Genomic DNA, 12,512 nt, shown 5'->3' with positions numbered 1-12,512 from the left:
GTCACCAGAATTCATACTGTTGGCTGGACTTGAATTTTCTTTCTTTCTGGACACCGAATGAAATACTTTCTAATACTTAATTTTTAACACATGAAAGCAAAATAGTATGCTGGGCAAGAAGATTGTAAGATAAATTGATCCTTTACCAACATTTTCAATCATTATTTCATCCTAGAAGGGATTATGACAATTTCATGCTGTTACAAGGAAGAATTTCATGTACTTTACATGGAATTTTTTGTCTGCAGCAAACCAAATTATGCATTATTTTCTCGTTAAACAATTTTTCCTACGAATCTGAATGAGCACCTATTTAAGTGAAACGTATTTTTACTCTAAACGACCTATGGCTTGAGGCAAAGAGATGTGACTTTAATTTCTTTGGGAGAAAGTGCAGATGATTGAACTCTATGTTGTTGTGGATACATTATTTGCATGCGGTACAAGTTTTCATAGATTTTATGGTTGCTACCAAATAACAAATTTAAATGCTAATGAACAATGGTCTTTCTGTGGAAACAACAGAATTCTTTCACCAGTAAACAAATTTAAGTAAAAATGAAATTTTTCATCAAACAACAACTAATACACATGAAAAAAACGAATTCACAATATTTAGACTTTATGATTTAGGCAGAGAACAGTTTTGTATTGCAATTATGTTTACCAATTCCAGGGCTCGAATTTAACACAAATTTCTTTGTAGCCAGAAGGACTAGTATATCGAGAAATTTACTAGTCCTGCCAAATCTTTGTCACACGGCTTTCATGTACGTTTACCGATTCAATTTTAAAGTTCGAACAACCCCCAACAAAACTGGATGTTTTCTGTTTGCTTTTGCGAATTGCATACTCCAGTTGCACCACATAACGTTCCTTTCCTCGTCATAATTCAGCCATTCCCTGTATTTTGTCCATTTCTTCTGAAACTTTCCATTATACTTTTCCCTATCATAAGAATTATTCCTCATCATTTTCATTCAACTTTTGCCCTTTTTTTTCCAGTGGCTGAACACCTTCTATCAAATGCCACATTTTGCCTGTCTTATAAGGAGGGAATTGTGCCTTGTTTTGAAATACGAGATGTTATAGTATAGTTGACGCAAATTATTTAAAGCAAGAAAAGGAATGGCACAGTGTCCTTTATATAAGAAAGTCAGAGCAAGAAACATGTTTCAAAACACGTGTCTTTGCCCCCTCCCACAATTAAATGGACTCTCCCTAACAAAGACTTAACTTCAGTACATGTTCTGCATGATCAAAGCAGTGGCTATTGTAAACACTGCTATAAAATATTAGCATCAGAAGATAGTGTTAGTTTCAGCTTGGAAAAAGTGTGTTCCTATCAAGCGAAGCCATCTGACACTTGGTGTGTTGTATTTAACAGCTCCAATTACAGTATCATAAGTTGTAAGTTTGGTAATTGTTCCAAATTAATCGAACCTTAATGTATTGTTGAAATTAATAATAAGGCGGAAAATTCTAAAATTCTAAGATGCCCATGCTCAGAGATTTTAATTCCCAACAAATGTATGGCATTCTGCTTGGATATCTCCACGTGTATTCAATTATTTGTTCATTCTTGTAAGGGAAAAATATATTGTATGTTGTTGTTGTAGGGTTTAACGCAATTTTTCAGCATGCAATAGGCTAAACATGGCAGCCAGTATTAATGGTGGAGGAAGAACCTGGGAAAAACCCCGGAAAGAACCACCAACCCACGAGAAGCTACTGGCAAGCTTTCTCACATACCCACATTGGCAGAACCCGAGACTTGAACCCATGCAGGCAGAGGTGAGATGGCAGTGATCTGTAACGGAGAGCGCTTTAGACCACTCGACCACTCAGGGCACCCGGGAAAAATATAAAAACTATTCTTATCATCATAGAAAAAGTAGTTGTATGGAAAGGATGTGTCAGGAACATAATCTTAATAAATTATTTAATTCTTATAATTATTTCAATGGAAATGTAAAATATGTTTGTGACTGTTGGAGAGTATGGGTAACGAGCACAAAAAAAGAACCTTAAAAAAAAAAAAGTGCAAACTAATTTCTTTGAATAGTTTTTGCTGTGTTCTTTTGTGTGGTATACTGCTTTGCAGATTATTACTGTGGTTGAGTGAACAAAGTGTGATACCACATAATTTTTTAATTTAATTCGTTATCAGATTAATTAGGATCAATTACCAAATTTCCGTTGTTTATGACTGGACCATAATTTGCGCTGTTAAGTGAAATGCACAAAATCGGACTGATTCTTGTTATAGAAATGCACCTTTCCAAGGCAGAAATTGACTTCATCTTCTCATGCTAATATTTTATGACTGTGTTTACAATGGCCACTGCTTTGATCCTACAGAACATCTGCTAAGTCAAGTCTTTAATAGGGAATGGCGTAAACAAATGCTGACTATTGATAACCGAAACTTACTAGCCCATCGGACTATTAACATTACGAAAGTTACTAGTCTGACGGGAAATTTGCCTGCCTCTGGCTATCTGACTACTGCTAATTTCGAGCCCTGCAATTCACGAGAACACAGGATAATCTAATGCACAATGTGAGCACAGCAAGCGAGTTCGTCCGTTTTAAGTGTGAGTAAATTATTAAAATTAACTTCTACATATTACTCTTCTATTCTTTATTTCATTGTAAGGAAAATAATGTTTTATAGATGTTTCAACTTTGAGCACATCAGAACAGTACAAGTTATGTATGAACCACATGATCCATTGTGACATCATAAAATATTGAACCAAAGAAATTCCTGAATTCACACATCACTAGTTCATAATAGAACAGGTGTAGCTACAATGTGATGTGACTGAAATTCAACAAGGAACAATAGAATCAAACAAGAAACGTGTCTGTAGGACACTGATGCCCCCGCCAAAATGGCACAATTTAAGCAACACTGGGTTCAAGATTTAAGGGTAAACTAGTGAAGTTAAAATAAAGGTCATATAACTAAATTTAATTCTGAATGGTAAATGAGAAAAATTTAAGGTGACCTAGATTTGCCTAATGATAAGCTCCATTTTTAATCTAGTTTTAATTCCAAAGTAATTAATCTGCAAGAAAATTTGTGACATACAGAATAGGCTTGTAGAACTTTATGATTTGGACTGCAGCTTTAGAATTGGGATTGGCATCTTACAATCAGGACTGATGGATTACCATTTCCTCCACTGTTAAGAATAGCCCGCAGTCTCTTGCAGAGAGTGACCAAGTTAAACAACTGTCGATCCACCTCAGCATCTTTAGCATGTCCAGGCAAGTCACATACTGGACAGCATGCCCCAATGTACTTCTCCAGACAGGCACTGTCACACAAAAAAGACAACATGTAAAAGAAAGAAGCAGGCTAAACAGATTTTGCAAAACATTTGCATTTTTCTCTGCATTTAAGGAAGACAACCCATATTTCTAGAAAATAGATTAGGGACTTGGTAGAAAAGGGACAGAAAATTAAGATACAGCAGTCCCACACTACAAGGCCCTTCATTATAACACACTTCCTGTTATAAGGTCATTCATTATAACACAGTTCCTGTTATAAGGCCCTTCATTACAACACAGTTCCTGTTATAAGGTGCTTCATTATAACACCATTCCTGTTATAAGGCACTTCAATATAACACAGTTCCTGATATAAGGCCCTTCATGATAACACCATTCCAGTTTTAAGGCCCTTCAATATAACAGTTCCTGTTATATGGCCCTTCATTATAACACAGTTCCTGTTATAAGGTACTTCATTATAACACAGTTCCTGTTATAAGGTCATTCATTATAACACAGTTCCTGTTATAAGGTGCTTCATTATAACACAGTTCCTGTTATAAGGCCATTCATTATAACAGTTCCTGTTATAAGGTGCTTCATTATAACACAGTTCCTGTTATACGGCCATTCATTATAACACAGTTCCTGTTATAAGGCCATTCATTATAAAACAGTTCCTGTTATAAGGCCATTCATTATAACAGTTCCTGTTATAAGGCCCTTCATTATAACACAGTTCCTGTTATAAGGCCATTCATTCATTATAACACAGATCCTGTTATAAGGCCCTTCATTATAACACAGTTCCTGTTATAAGGTGCATCATTATAACACGGTTCCTGTTATAAGGCCATTCATTATAACACAGTTCCTGTTATAAGGTGCATCATTATAACACATTTCCTGGTATAAGGTGCGTCATTATAACACGGTTCCTGTTATAAGGTGCGTCATTATAACAGTTCCTGTTATAAGGTGCATCATTATAACACAGTTCCTGTTATAAGGCCATTCATTATAACATGGTTCCTGTTATAAGGGTATTCATTCATTATAACATAGTTCTTGTTATAAAGCCATTCATTATAACACAGTTCCTGTTATACGGCCATTCATTATAACACAGTTCCTGTTATAAGGTGGATATGGCCATGAATCCCATTTTATTAAAATGCCATTGAAATTACATGTCTAATGTACTTCTTTATAAAGTGACCTCACAATAAGGTGCCATACTCTATGGCCTCCATAGCATTGTAATGAGGGAGTATGTATCACGTATTCCTTATAAAGTGGTCTCATTATAATGCGGTACAGTGTGATCCCACAATAGTACACTCTGTTATAACATGAATTGTGATATAACATGATTACAGTGTGGCTCCTAAACTTCAGATACACTTATTTTTCTCATACACAAAACAATATTTTTTTCCTATTAAAAAATATCAATAAATACCATGTAATCAGTTTATTCAGGCATTCTGGGCTTTGCCAATGTCGCAAATTTTGATTTTATTCCCCCCCTTAATAGGTGACAAAAATACCATCTTTCAACCTCTTTTTTGCAACACTGTTGGCTGTTTAAACTTGTACTTTGCAATAACAAACAGGCATTGGTTTGTTTATCCACAGCTGTCCTTTAGCGGTGACTAACCATGCCTTATTCATCAAAGAAAGCTGACCACAATCTTCAATAACAACAAAAGGAAGTCATCACCAAACTTAAATAAAAGAAATTGAATCTGATGGATTGTTGCATTTTCCAAAGTAATAGGAACACATTAATTGTGGCATGAAAGTTTCTTGTATGTAGGAAAAAAGTTAATGCATAAGAACGCTACCAACGATGGCATAAAATCAAATTAAATTTCCAACCTTTTGGAACAATAGATATCTGGCCATCAAGCTATAGATGGGGTATCTTGCAAAGTTGGTTTGTTAAACTTTTCAATTTTTTCAGTTTTCTTTTCCCTGTGAATAGCCTCGTCCCACTGGGAGACCTCTGCAAGATGATAGCTGTCTCCAGCTGACCAAAATATACGCCAATATAAGTCCATGTACAAATACAAGTAGCATGCAAATATCTATAGCCACGTGCTACTAGTGACAAGATCATAGTGAATTGTTTAGTGTCGAATGGATATAAATCAAACAAGGACTACCATTTTTTTTATATACATGTGTTGGATGGGGATCCAAGTTTCCAACTATTTCCAAGTTATGTTGTTGTTGTTGTTGTTGTGGGGTTTAACACCATTTTTCAGCACACGATAGGCTATACATGGCGGCCAGTATTAATGGTGGAGGAAGAACCCGGAAAACCCCGGAAAGAACCACCGACCCACGAGAAGCTACTGGTTCCAAGTTATGACTTAGTGACCAAGTCACAGGGATTAGGACTGACAGAGAAAAAAATCCAGAGGCAATGCAAGTTTCAAAGTTAACTGTCTACATAATGTAACATTCCTAAGATAAATCCAAGGTTAGATATAAGCATTGTAACAAAATATATCTTGAACCAAAATATAAAGAAATGATCTCCTCACCAACCCCAACAGGGATGGAATTCAGTTTGGTAAAAAAAAAAAGCAATCCCCATTTCCAAGTCATTAAATTATCAAATTTTATCAATTTCTACTGGAAGTTAGCGAGTCATAGGCTTGCAAAATAACTTCCTTGCTATTTTATAGCAAAGTTTATTCTTAATTTATCACTATCACAGTGATCATGATCATTTCCCAATTCCTAATCGTCCCTGAAAACCTCATTAAAATAACTTTCAAACAAAATCCCTGTGGGTGAAACTTTCATTACATATATGTGTAACTTACTTGCAGAAGATGTGCTCACATGTTCCTAGTGTGCAAGGGCTCTGTGCAATGTGATCACTGTAAAGAAAACAAATATCATAACTTCTGTGTATGATCACTTACATGTTGGGACCAACTGCAATTAACAAAGATCCAGATCTGCTGTCACATAATGTGCCTAAAGATCAGGGTCTATGTTGTTTGTTTGAATGATAAACCCTAACAAACTGCATGGACCCAGACATGCTGCCACATCAAGATTTGCCAAAATTTTGCAAGAATATCAGATGGAATTATTGTTAAACATTTCTAATTATGGAACATTTAAGGTTTAAAAATAAATTATTTTAATAACATTGCTAATAAAAACGCACAAGATGTGAATTAAATAAGCTTACATCTGAAAGATTGCTTGTCAAATATTAAAGTATTTAACTTTTTGAGGAATTTATATTTTATATTATTAGTACTCAAAGCGATCCAAAATCACAAAAAATTGGCATGCATTACATCGTTATTTCAACATAATCACATGTCATCAAAAAACAAAAACAGTGTATATGCCACAATGCATTCTTTCTTTCAATATTCATCTCCAAATACGGGTCATTACATGGGGAAAAAAAATCAGTGATGACCTATAACAATATTCATCTCCAAATAAGGGTCATTACATGGGGAAAAAAAATCAGTAATGACCTATAACAATATTCATCTCCAAATAAGGGTCATTACATGGGGAAAAAAATCAGTAATGACCTATAACAATATTCATCTCCAAATAAGGGTCAAAATCAGTAATGACCTATAACAATATTCAACTCCAAATAAGGGTCAAAATCAGTAATGACCTATAAAAATATTAATCTCCAAATAAGGGTCAAAATCAGTAATGACCTATAACAATATTCATCTCCAAATAAGGGTCATTACATGGGGAAAAATATCAGTAATGACCTATAAAACGCGCATTTAACTCTCATACAACTTATTGGGATTATTAAAATTGCATTTTAGTTCTCTTTTTTATTACTTAATAAGGGATATAAGTTGTCCTTTTAGTTCCATTATCTCCCTTGTTCATAGCAATATCAACACCAAGGAAAAATGTGATGTCATATCGATTTAATTAAAAAGTGACATCATTATCAATTAAAAAGTGATGTCATCAATGTAATTAAAAAGTGGTCATATCGTTGTATTTATGATGTCATTTCAAGCTGATCAGTCAAGTATTGCCATTACAAATGCAAACCATTGCACCTTAAATATACTTATATATGTCTCAACAATGAAAATATTTTGAAATGTTGAAAGTTGCTTTCAAGATTAAAAATTAATTTTTTTGCTTGTTTGTACATGTACTGTTAATGCCATCACTTTTAATTAATATTTTTCACATGTACAAATATCTGCAGGTAAAATATCAGTCAGTTTCTTTGTACCTTGGATTCTATTTTTGACTGCATAACTTCAGGATTTGCACTAATTTCTAAAAATATCATGCAGAATTTTTTTTCTTTCTAGACAGATCATGTACCTCACAAATGAATAAAAATACTGATATATACTATATATATTGACATGTACTATGATATATTAGGTCATATAATTTTTTACATTTTCTTTCTAAATGACATTCCTAGTATACTGCAAGTAACGATATGTAAGGAAATTTTGATCAATGAAAATATCACTTACACCGAGTGGAGGCAGTACTTTAATAAATAAATACAAATTAAATAATTTTTTTATCAATTGAAATGTGTGTTCTAGTTCTATCGTTTAGTTTCTTTTAAATGTAATCATCATAAATGCAATCTGTCCTCTTGTAATTAAGCATAAAATGTGTCAATCTATCATAACAGCTATTGTCCACGAGTGTTTCTCTGAGAACCTAATTCAGTGCTGACCATGTTTTTATAACTGACTTGTGGAAGTATTTGTTGTATTTGTATTATTGCACTGAATTAAAAGTTGGCCTCCTTTGTATTATTAAAATAATTATTTCTTTTGAATCAAAAAAAGGGAGGTGGAATAAAAGAAAAGTTAAAAGGCACAAAAATCATACAAACTTAAAATCTAGCAGGCCCGGTCGTATGAACTCGCTTCATTCGATCAATCGAACACTTATAAATTGTATTGTGTATCTAACATAAACTACCTTAAATTAACCGTCTCTTTCATAACTGTGATCAAAGATAATCGACATTATTATATAAATTCTCTTACATGCGACCACCTAAGAACGCGATCAGCGACCACATTGTCTTGGCAAAATATGCATTTTGACACTGCTATGAACGACCGAATTGTGAAAACGAGGATAAAAAGCAGGGAACAAGACTAATTATTCCCGCACTTAGCCTGCTTCCTGGCCTTATCGTAGGACCCAGCATCCCTATCAACGACCATACAGCGAGAATAGACACCTCTGAACTATATGCAATCAATTGTTTCAACAACTGCTTGATTTGTAATGGTTATTCTGATAAAAAACAAACATAAAAGGAATATTTAACAAAAAGGATTGTTGTTATCGATGATAGATGCTACAGTCTGTAAACCAGGCTAATGTACATGTTACATATTGACATTGTAATGCCAGAGTTGACATAGTGGTCACGTATATTGTTTGTCAATAGTGGTAATCCATATTGCAGGGGGTGAATAAGATCATTGTCTATTAAACCAGCAAGTCAGAATCATTTGCGGGATTCGATTGATAGTGTTCAAGACTTGTGATGTATGTTGTACAGTAATACCTCGAACATTTGCGAGGTTAGGTTCCAGAACCAGTCGCAGATTAGGAGGAATCGCGAATGTTTGGTATGAGTCACTAAAAATGCTAATAAATGCTTATTTCTAGGGTTTAAACCCTAAATATGACCCAAATCATGCTCCCAAAGCACTTTAATTTCATTTAAAAGTTAGCTTAATACATTACCCTTAAAAAGAGAAATAAATGGTTGACGTAAAAATAGAGTACAGTATCACCTAATGGGTATTTGCCACAACAGCGCATTTACAGTACGGTACATGTATAGTAATATTACCCCTATACTAATTCATTGGCTGCCGTTTTCTTTTGCACTCACAGTAAGGTAAAACCAAGTAACGAATGGGACTGTAAACTTAATGACTGACGTTTTCTTTGTCATTGTCAGGAAGGTAAACTAGGTAAACTTCATATGTCACAGAAGTCATATAACGAAGGTACAATTCAATAAAATAAAGAAAACAATGAAAATTTCATGAATCTATGAATTCGCGAATCCAGAAACGTGAATGCACGAGGTATTACTGTCTTTTCCCCTGATGTTAAATAATTACATCCCAATCAAAAAGACCCTGAGTGGCAGAGTGGTCTAAAGCGCTCTCCGTTACGGATCACTGCCCTCTCACCTCTGCGTGGGTTCGAGTCTAGGATTCGGCCAATATGGGTATGTGAGAAAGATTGCCAGTAGCTTCTTGTGGGTCGGTGGTTCTTCCTCCACCATTAATACTGGCCGCCATACATAGCCTATCAAGTGCTGAAAAATGGCATTAACCAAACAACAAATCACAAAGCTGTTGTCTATTTAAGTTGGTGTGACAGTGTTATACACTTTGCTTAGAGTTAATCGCTGCATGTCATTTTTTAATGAAGCCACTGACTTTTGTCTCTGAGTAAATGGTTCTGTTTCTATCTGAGATAATTGTTTCTTTTTATTTCATTAATTGTAAGATATGCAATGCACAAGTATAGATTTTTCATATTTTCCCAAAGGCAAGCCCAGTCAAAACCGTCTTTATTTTTGATATTACAACTGAGCACTAATAATTTTAACACGTAGAACCTTAATAACAATGGACAAACCTCCAACTAAAAAGAGACAAATTTTAAGGCTGGAGAAAATAATTATTTTAACTGAAAGAAGTGAAAAAGAACAGACCATTTACAAAAATGAGGTTTAAACGTTGGTAAAACAAATTTAGGTTGTTAAAAAGAAAAACGAATAGTTCAGAAATGATTTCATATGCTAAAATATGTGATCTTCAAATGTAAATGTGATTTCATGTTCATTGATAGAAGTATATCTTTACTGCTATATAATTTTGTTTTTAGATGAATGCATACAATATTTTAGCAAGAACTATTAATAAAGAATAGAATACAATGATTGTGGTCAATTTTCTTGAAATTATTCTGAAACTGGACCTTGGAAACTGGTCCTTTGTACAAATCTGCTATTAGAGACCACCCGTCTTGAGAGACTGCTTTTTGTTGGCAAAGGGGCAGTCTCTAATAACAGGTTTTACTGTAATAGCATATAATACAATTAAACAAAATTAAAATGATCTAACAAACAATAAAATTAAACATACATAACACTTTTCCAGTAATACAACAAACACTTTAGTGTGAAAAACAGAACATTGGCCATTTTAAGCACAGGATGATGAAGTTAAGCTACTAGAAAAATACATGCAATCATTAAAGAATTTCCTCATAAAACCATGTACAGATTTTGTAATGCTTACATAAGTTTTTGGTTATTAAACATCAAAGTCCTGTGATTTTAAGATTCATGTAAGTGTTGTTCATTACACCATGTACTTTGGCCGTATGAATGAAGGTGATTTTAAGATTCACTAGAGTCCGTCAGTGAAACATAGCACAGAGAACAAATTCTGTGTTTGATTCTGGATCGAATGGATAGCCAGTGTAGGGTAGAGAGCAGCGGGAAGGTGTACTCTGATTGTGGTACTCTAAGTATGATCTGAGCAGCTGTGTTTTGAACTTTTTGAAGTTTCTGGAGCAGATATTGAGATGAACCAGACAGAACTGAGTTACAATAGTCCAGTCTTGAAAGTACTAATGAACACACAAGTGTTTCAGTAGCATCAACTGAAAGATATTTGCGAATGGAGTTGATTCATTTCAGCTCAAGATATGCAGCCTTGCACATGTTCATGACATGTTGGTGCAATGTGAGAGTACTGTCCAGAGTAACACCTAGGTTTCGTACTGATCGTGTGAATTTAATGTTGGTGTTGCTGATATTTATTGTTTGAGGTAAAGTATGTGAATGAGAAAGTATGTGTTGTAATCAGAATGACCTCAGTTTTATCATCATTCATCTGCAGCTTGTTACATGTCATCCATGATTTCACATCAGAAATGCACCTCTCTACACCTTGGATGGTAGCATCAACTTCAGTTGGGTGGCTAGATTTGTATATTTGGGTGTCATCAGCATACGATTGGTGAGACACTGGATGATGATCTATGACACTTGAGAGCGGCCGAGTGTATAGAATGAAGAGAACACTTTAACAGGTTCAAGAACAGACCCCTGTGGAACACCACAACATAGATTAACTGGGCTGGAGTGTATTCCATTTGCAGATACAATTTGACCAAGTAGGACTTGAACCACAGTAAGGCTGTATCATGAATGCCAAATACATGCTGGAGACAGTGAAGTAATATATCATGGTCTATTGCGTCAAATGCTGCAGATAAATCAAGGAGGGTGAGGACTGTAATCTTTCTGCTATCCAAAGCAGAGAGAATGTCATTAACCACTTTTATAATAGTTTCAGTAATGTGGCAAGAGCGATATACGGATTATACATTGCTAAATTATTGTTACTGATAGTACTAGTGAAAATTAAATACAACGTAAAGTTTATGCTCTGCTCATTTTGAAGTAATATAGCCAAATGGAAACATAGGGCTTAAATAACAACAAAGGAGATTTGAGGTGAATTTGATTGTGTGCGAAACGTCATGGATTCATAAAAGATCATAACTGTCATAATTGTCTTTTGCGTAAACCAACCAAACGGAACACTTTAACTGCTGTTCTAATCGAGATAACGCTTCAAGTACATTCGTGTAATCATATTCAACAGCCATCTCGCCCTGGTTGGATTTCCCGCTGAATTAGGGATTCCCGGAAGTAAATAAATTTACCCAATATGCAGTAGACAACATGGAGGCTGACGGAAGAGGACGAATTGTGTTATTTCTTCAAATGAAAACAATTTGATTTCGATAAATAAAACGCTGTTATGTATTCCATAGAAATTGTATTCGTATTTGGATAATATTCGATTTGATGGAATTGCGCTTAAAACTTAAAAACTTGAGAAGGCGTGGAAAATATGAAGAGGCACCATTGCAGGCACAGTAGACTGAGAGATTCAGTGTCTTTTCGGGCTAAACCCGTGATACAATTGACTCGGTTTATGTAAACCCATCAGATGTCATGTACATTTGGTTAGTATAAAGAACTCAGAAAATCGTTGCCATGCCCACTGTACGTATGGTTGATATGGCAGCAGTGGTCACTGGGGCACAAGAAATTCGTTTAAATGCAATCCTTGAAATTGGGAATATTTCACACACTTCCATACTTGCAG

General features: G+C 34.7%; 2 protein-coding genes across 3 annotated transcripts in view; one reads left to right on the top strand and one right to left on the bottom strand.

The window, feature by feature from the left end:
• Positions 1-12,033, bottom strand: part of LOC149779658 (BRCA1-associated RING domain protein 1-like) — a 46,506-nt gene extending 34,473 nt beyond the window's left edge. Inside the window, exons 1-3 of the mRNA XM_089940474.1 lie at positions 11,930-12,033; positions 6,123-6,179; positions 3,181-3,326 (exon numbers count right to left, since the gene is read on the bottom strand). Coding sequence (XP_089796600.1) covers positions 3,181-3,326; positions 6,123-6,179; positions 11,930-12,006 — 280 coding nt within the window. The 5' untranslated portion in view covers positions 12,007-12,033. The remainder of the gene's footprint in view (positions 1-3,180; positions 3,327-6,122; positions 6,180-11,929) is intronic.
• A 50-nt stretch (positions 12,034-12,083) lies between these two features.
• The window catches only part of LOC149779657 (E3 ubiquitin-protein ligase HECW2-like), a 207,852-nt gene continuing 207,423 nt past the window's right edge, over positions 12,084-12,512 (top strand). For both annotated transcript variants that reach the window (XM_089940469.1, XM_089940468.1), the window contains exon 1: positions 12,084-12,369. The gene's annotated coding sequence lies outside the window, so the exon portion shown is untranslated. The remainder of the gene's footprint in view (positions 12,370-12,512) is intronic.

Source organism: Sinohyriopsis cumingii, chromosome 17 (genome assembly GCF_028554795.1).
Source record: "Sinohyriopsis cumingii isolate HCF-2022 chromosome 17, ASM2855479v2, whole genome shotgun sequence".
Lineage (NCBI taxonomy): Eukaryota > Metazoa > Mollusca > Bivalvia > Unionida > Unionidae > Sinohyriopsis > Sinohyriopsis cumingii.
This window is presented reverse-complemented; position numbering and strand designations above follow the sequence as displayed.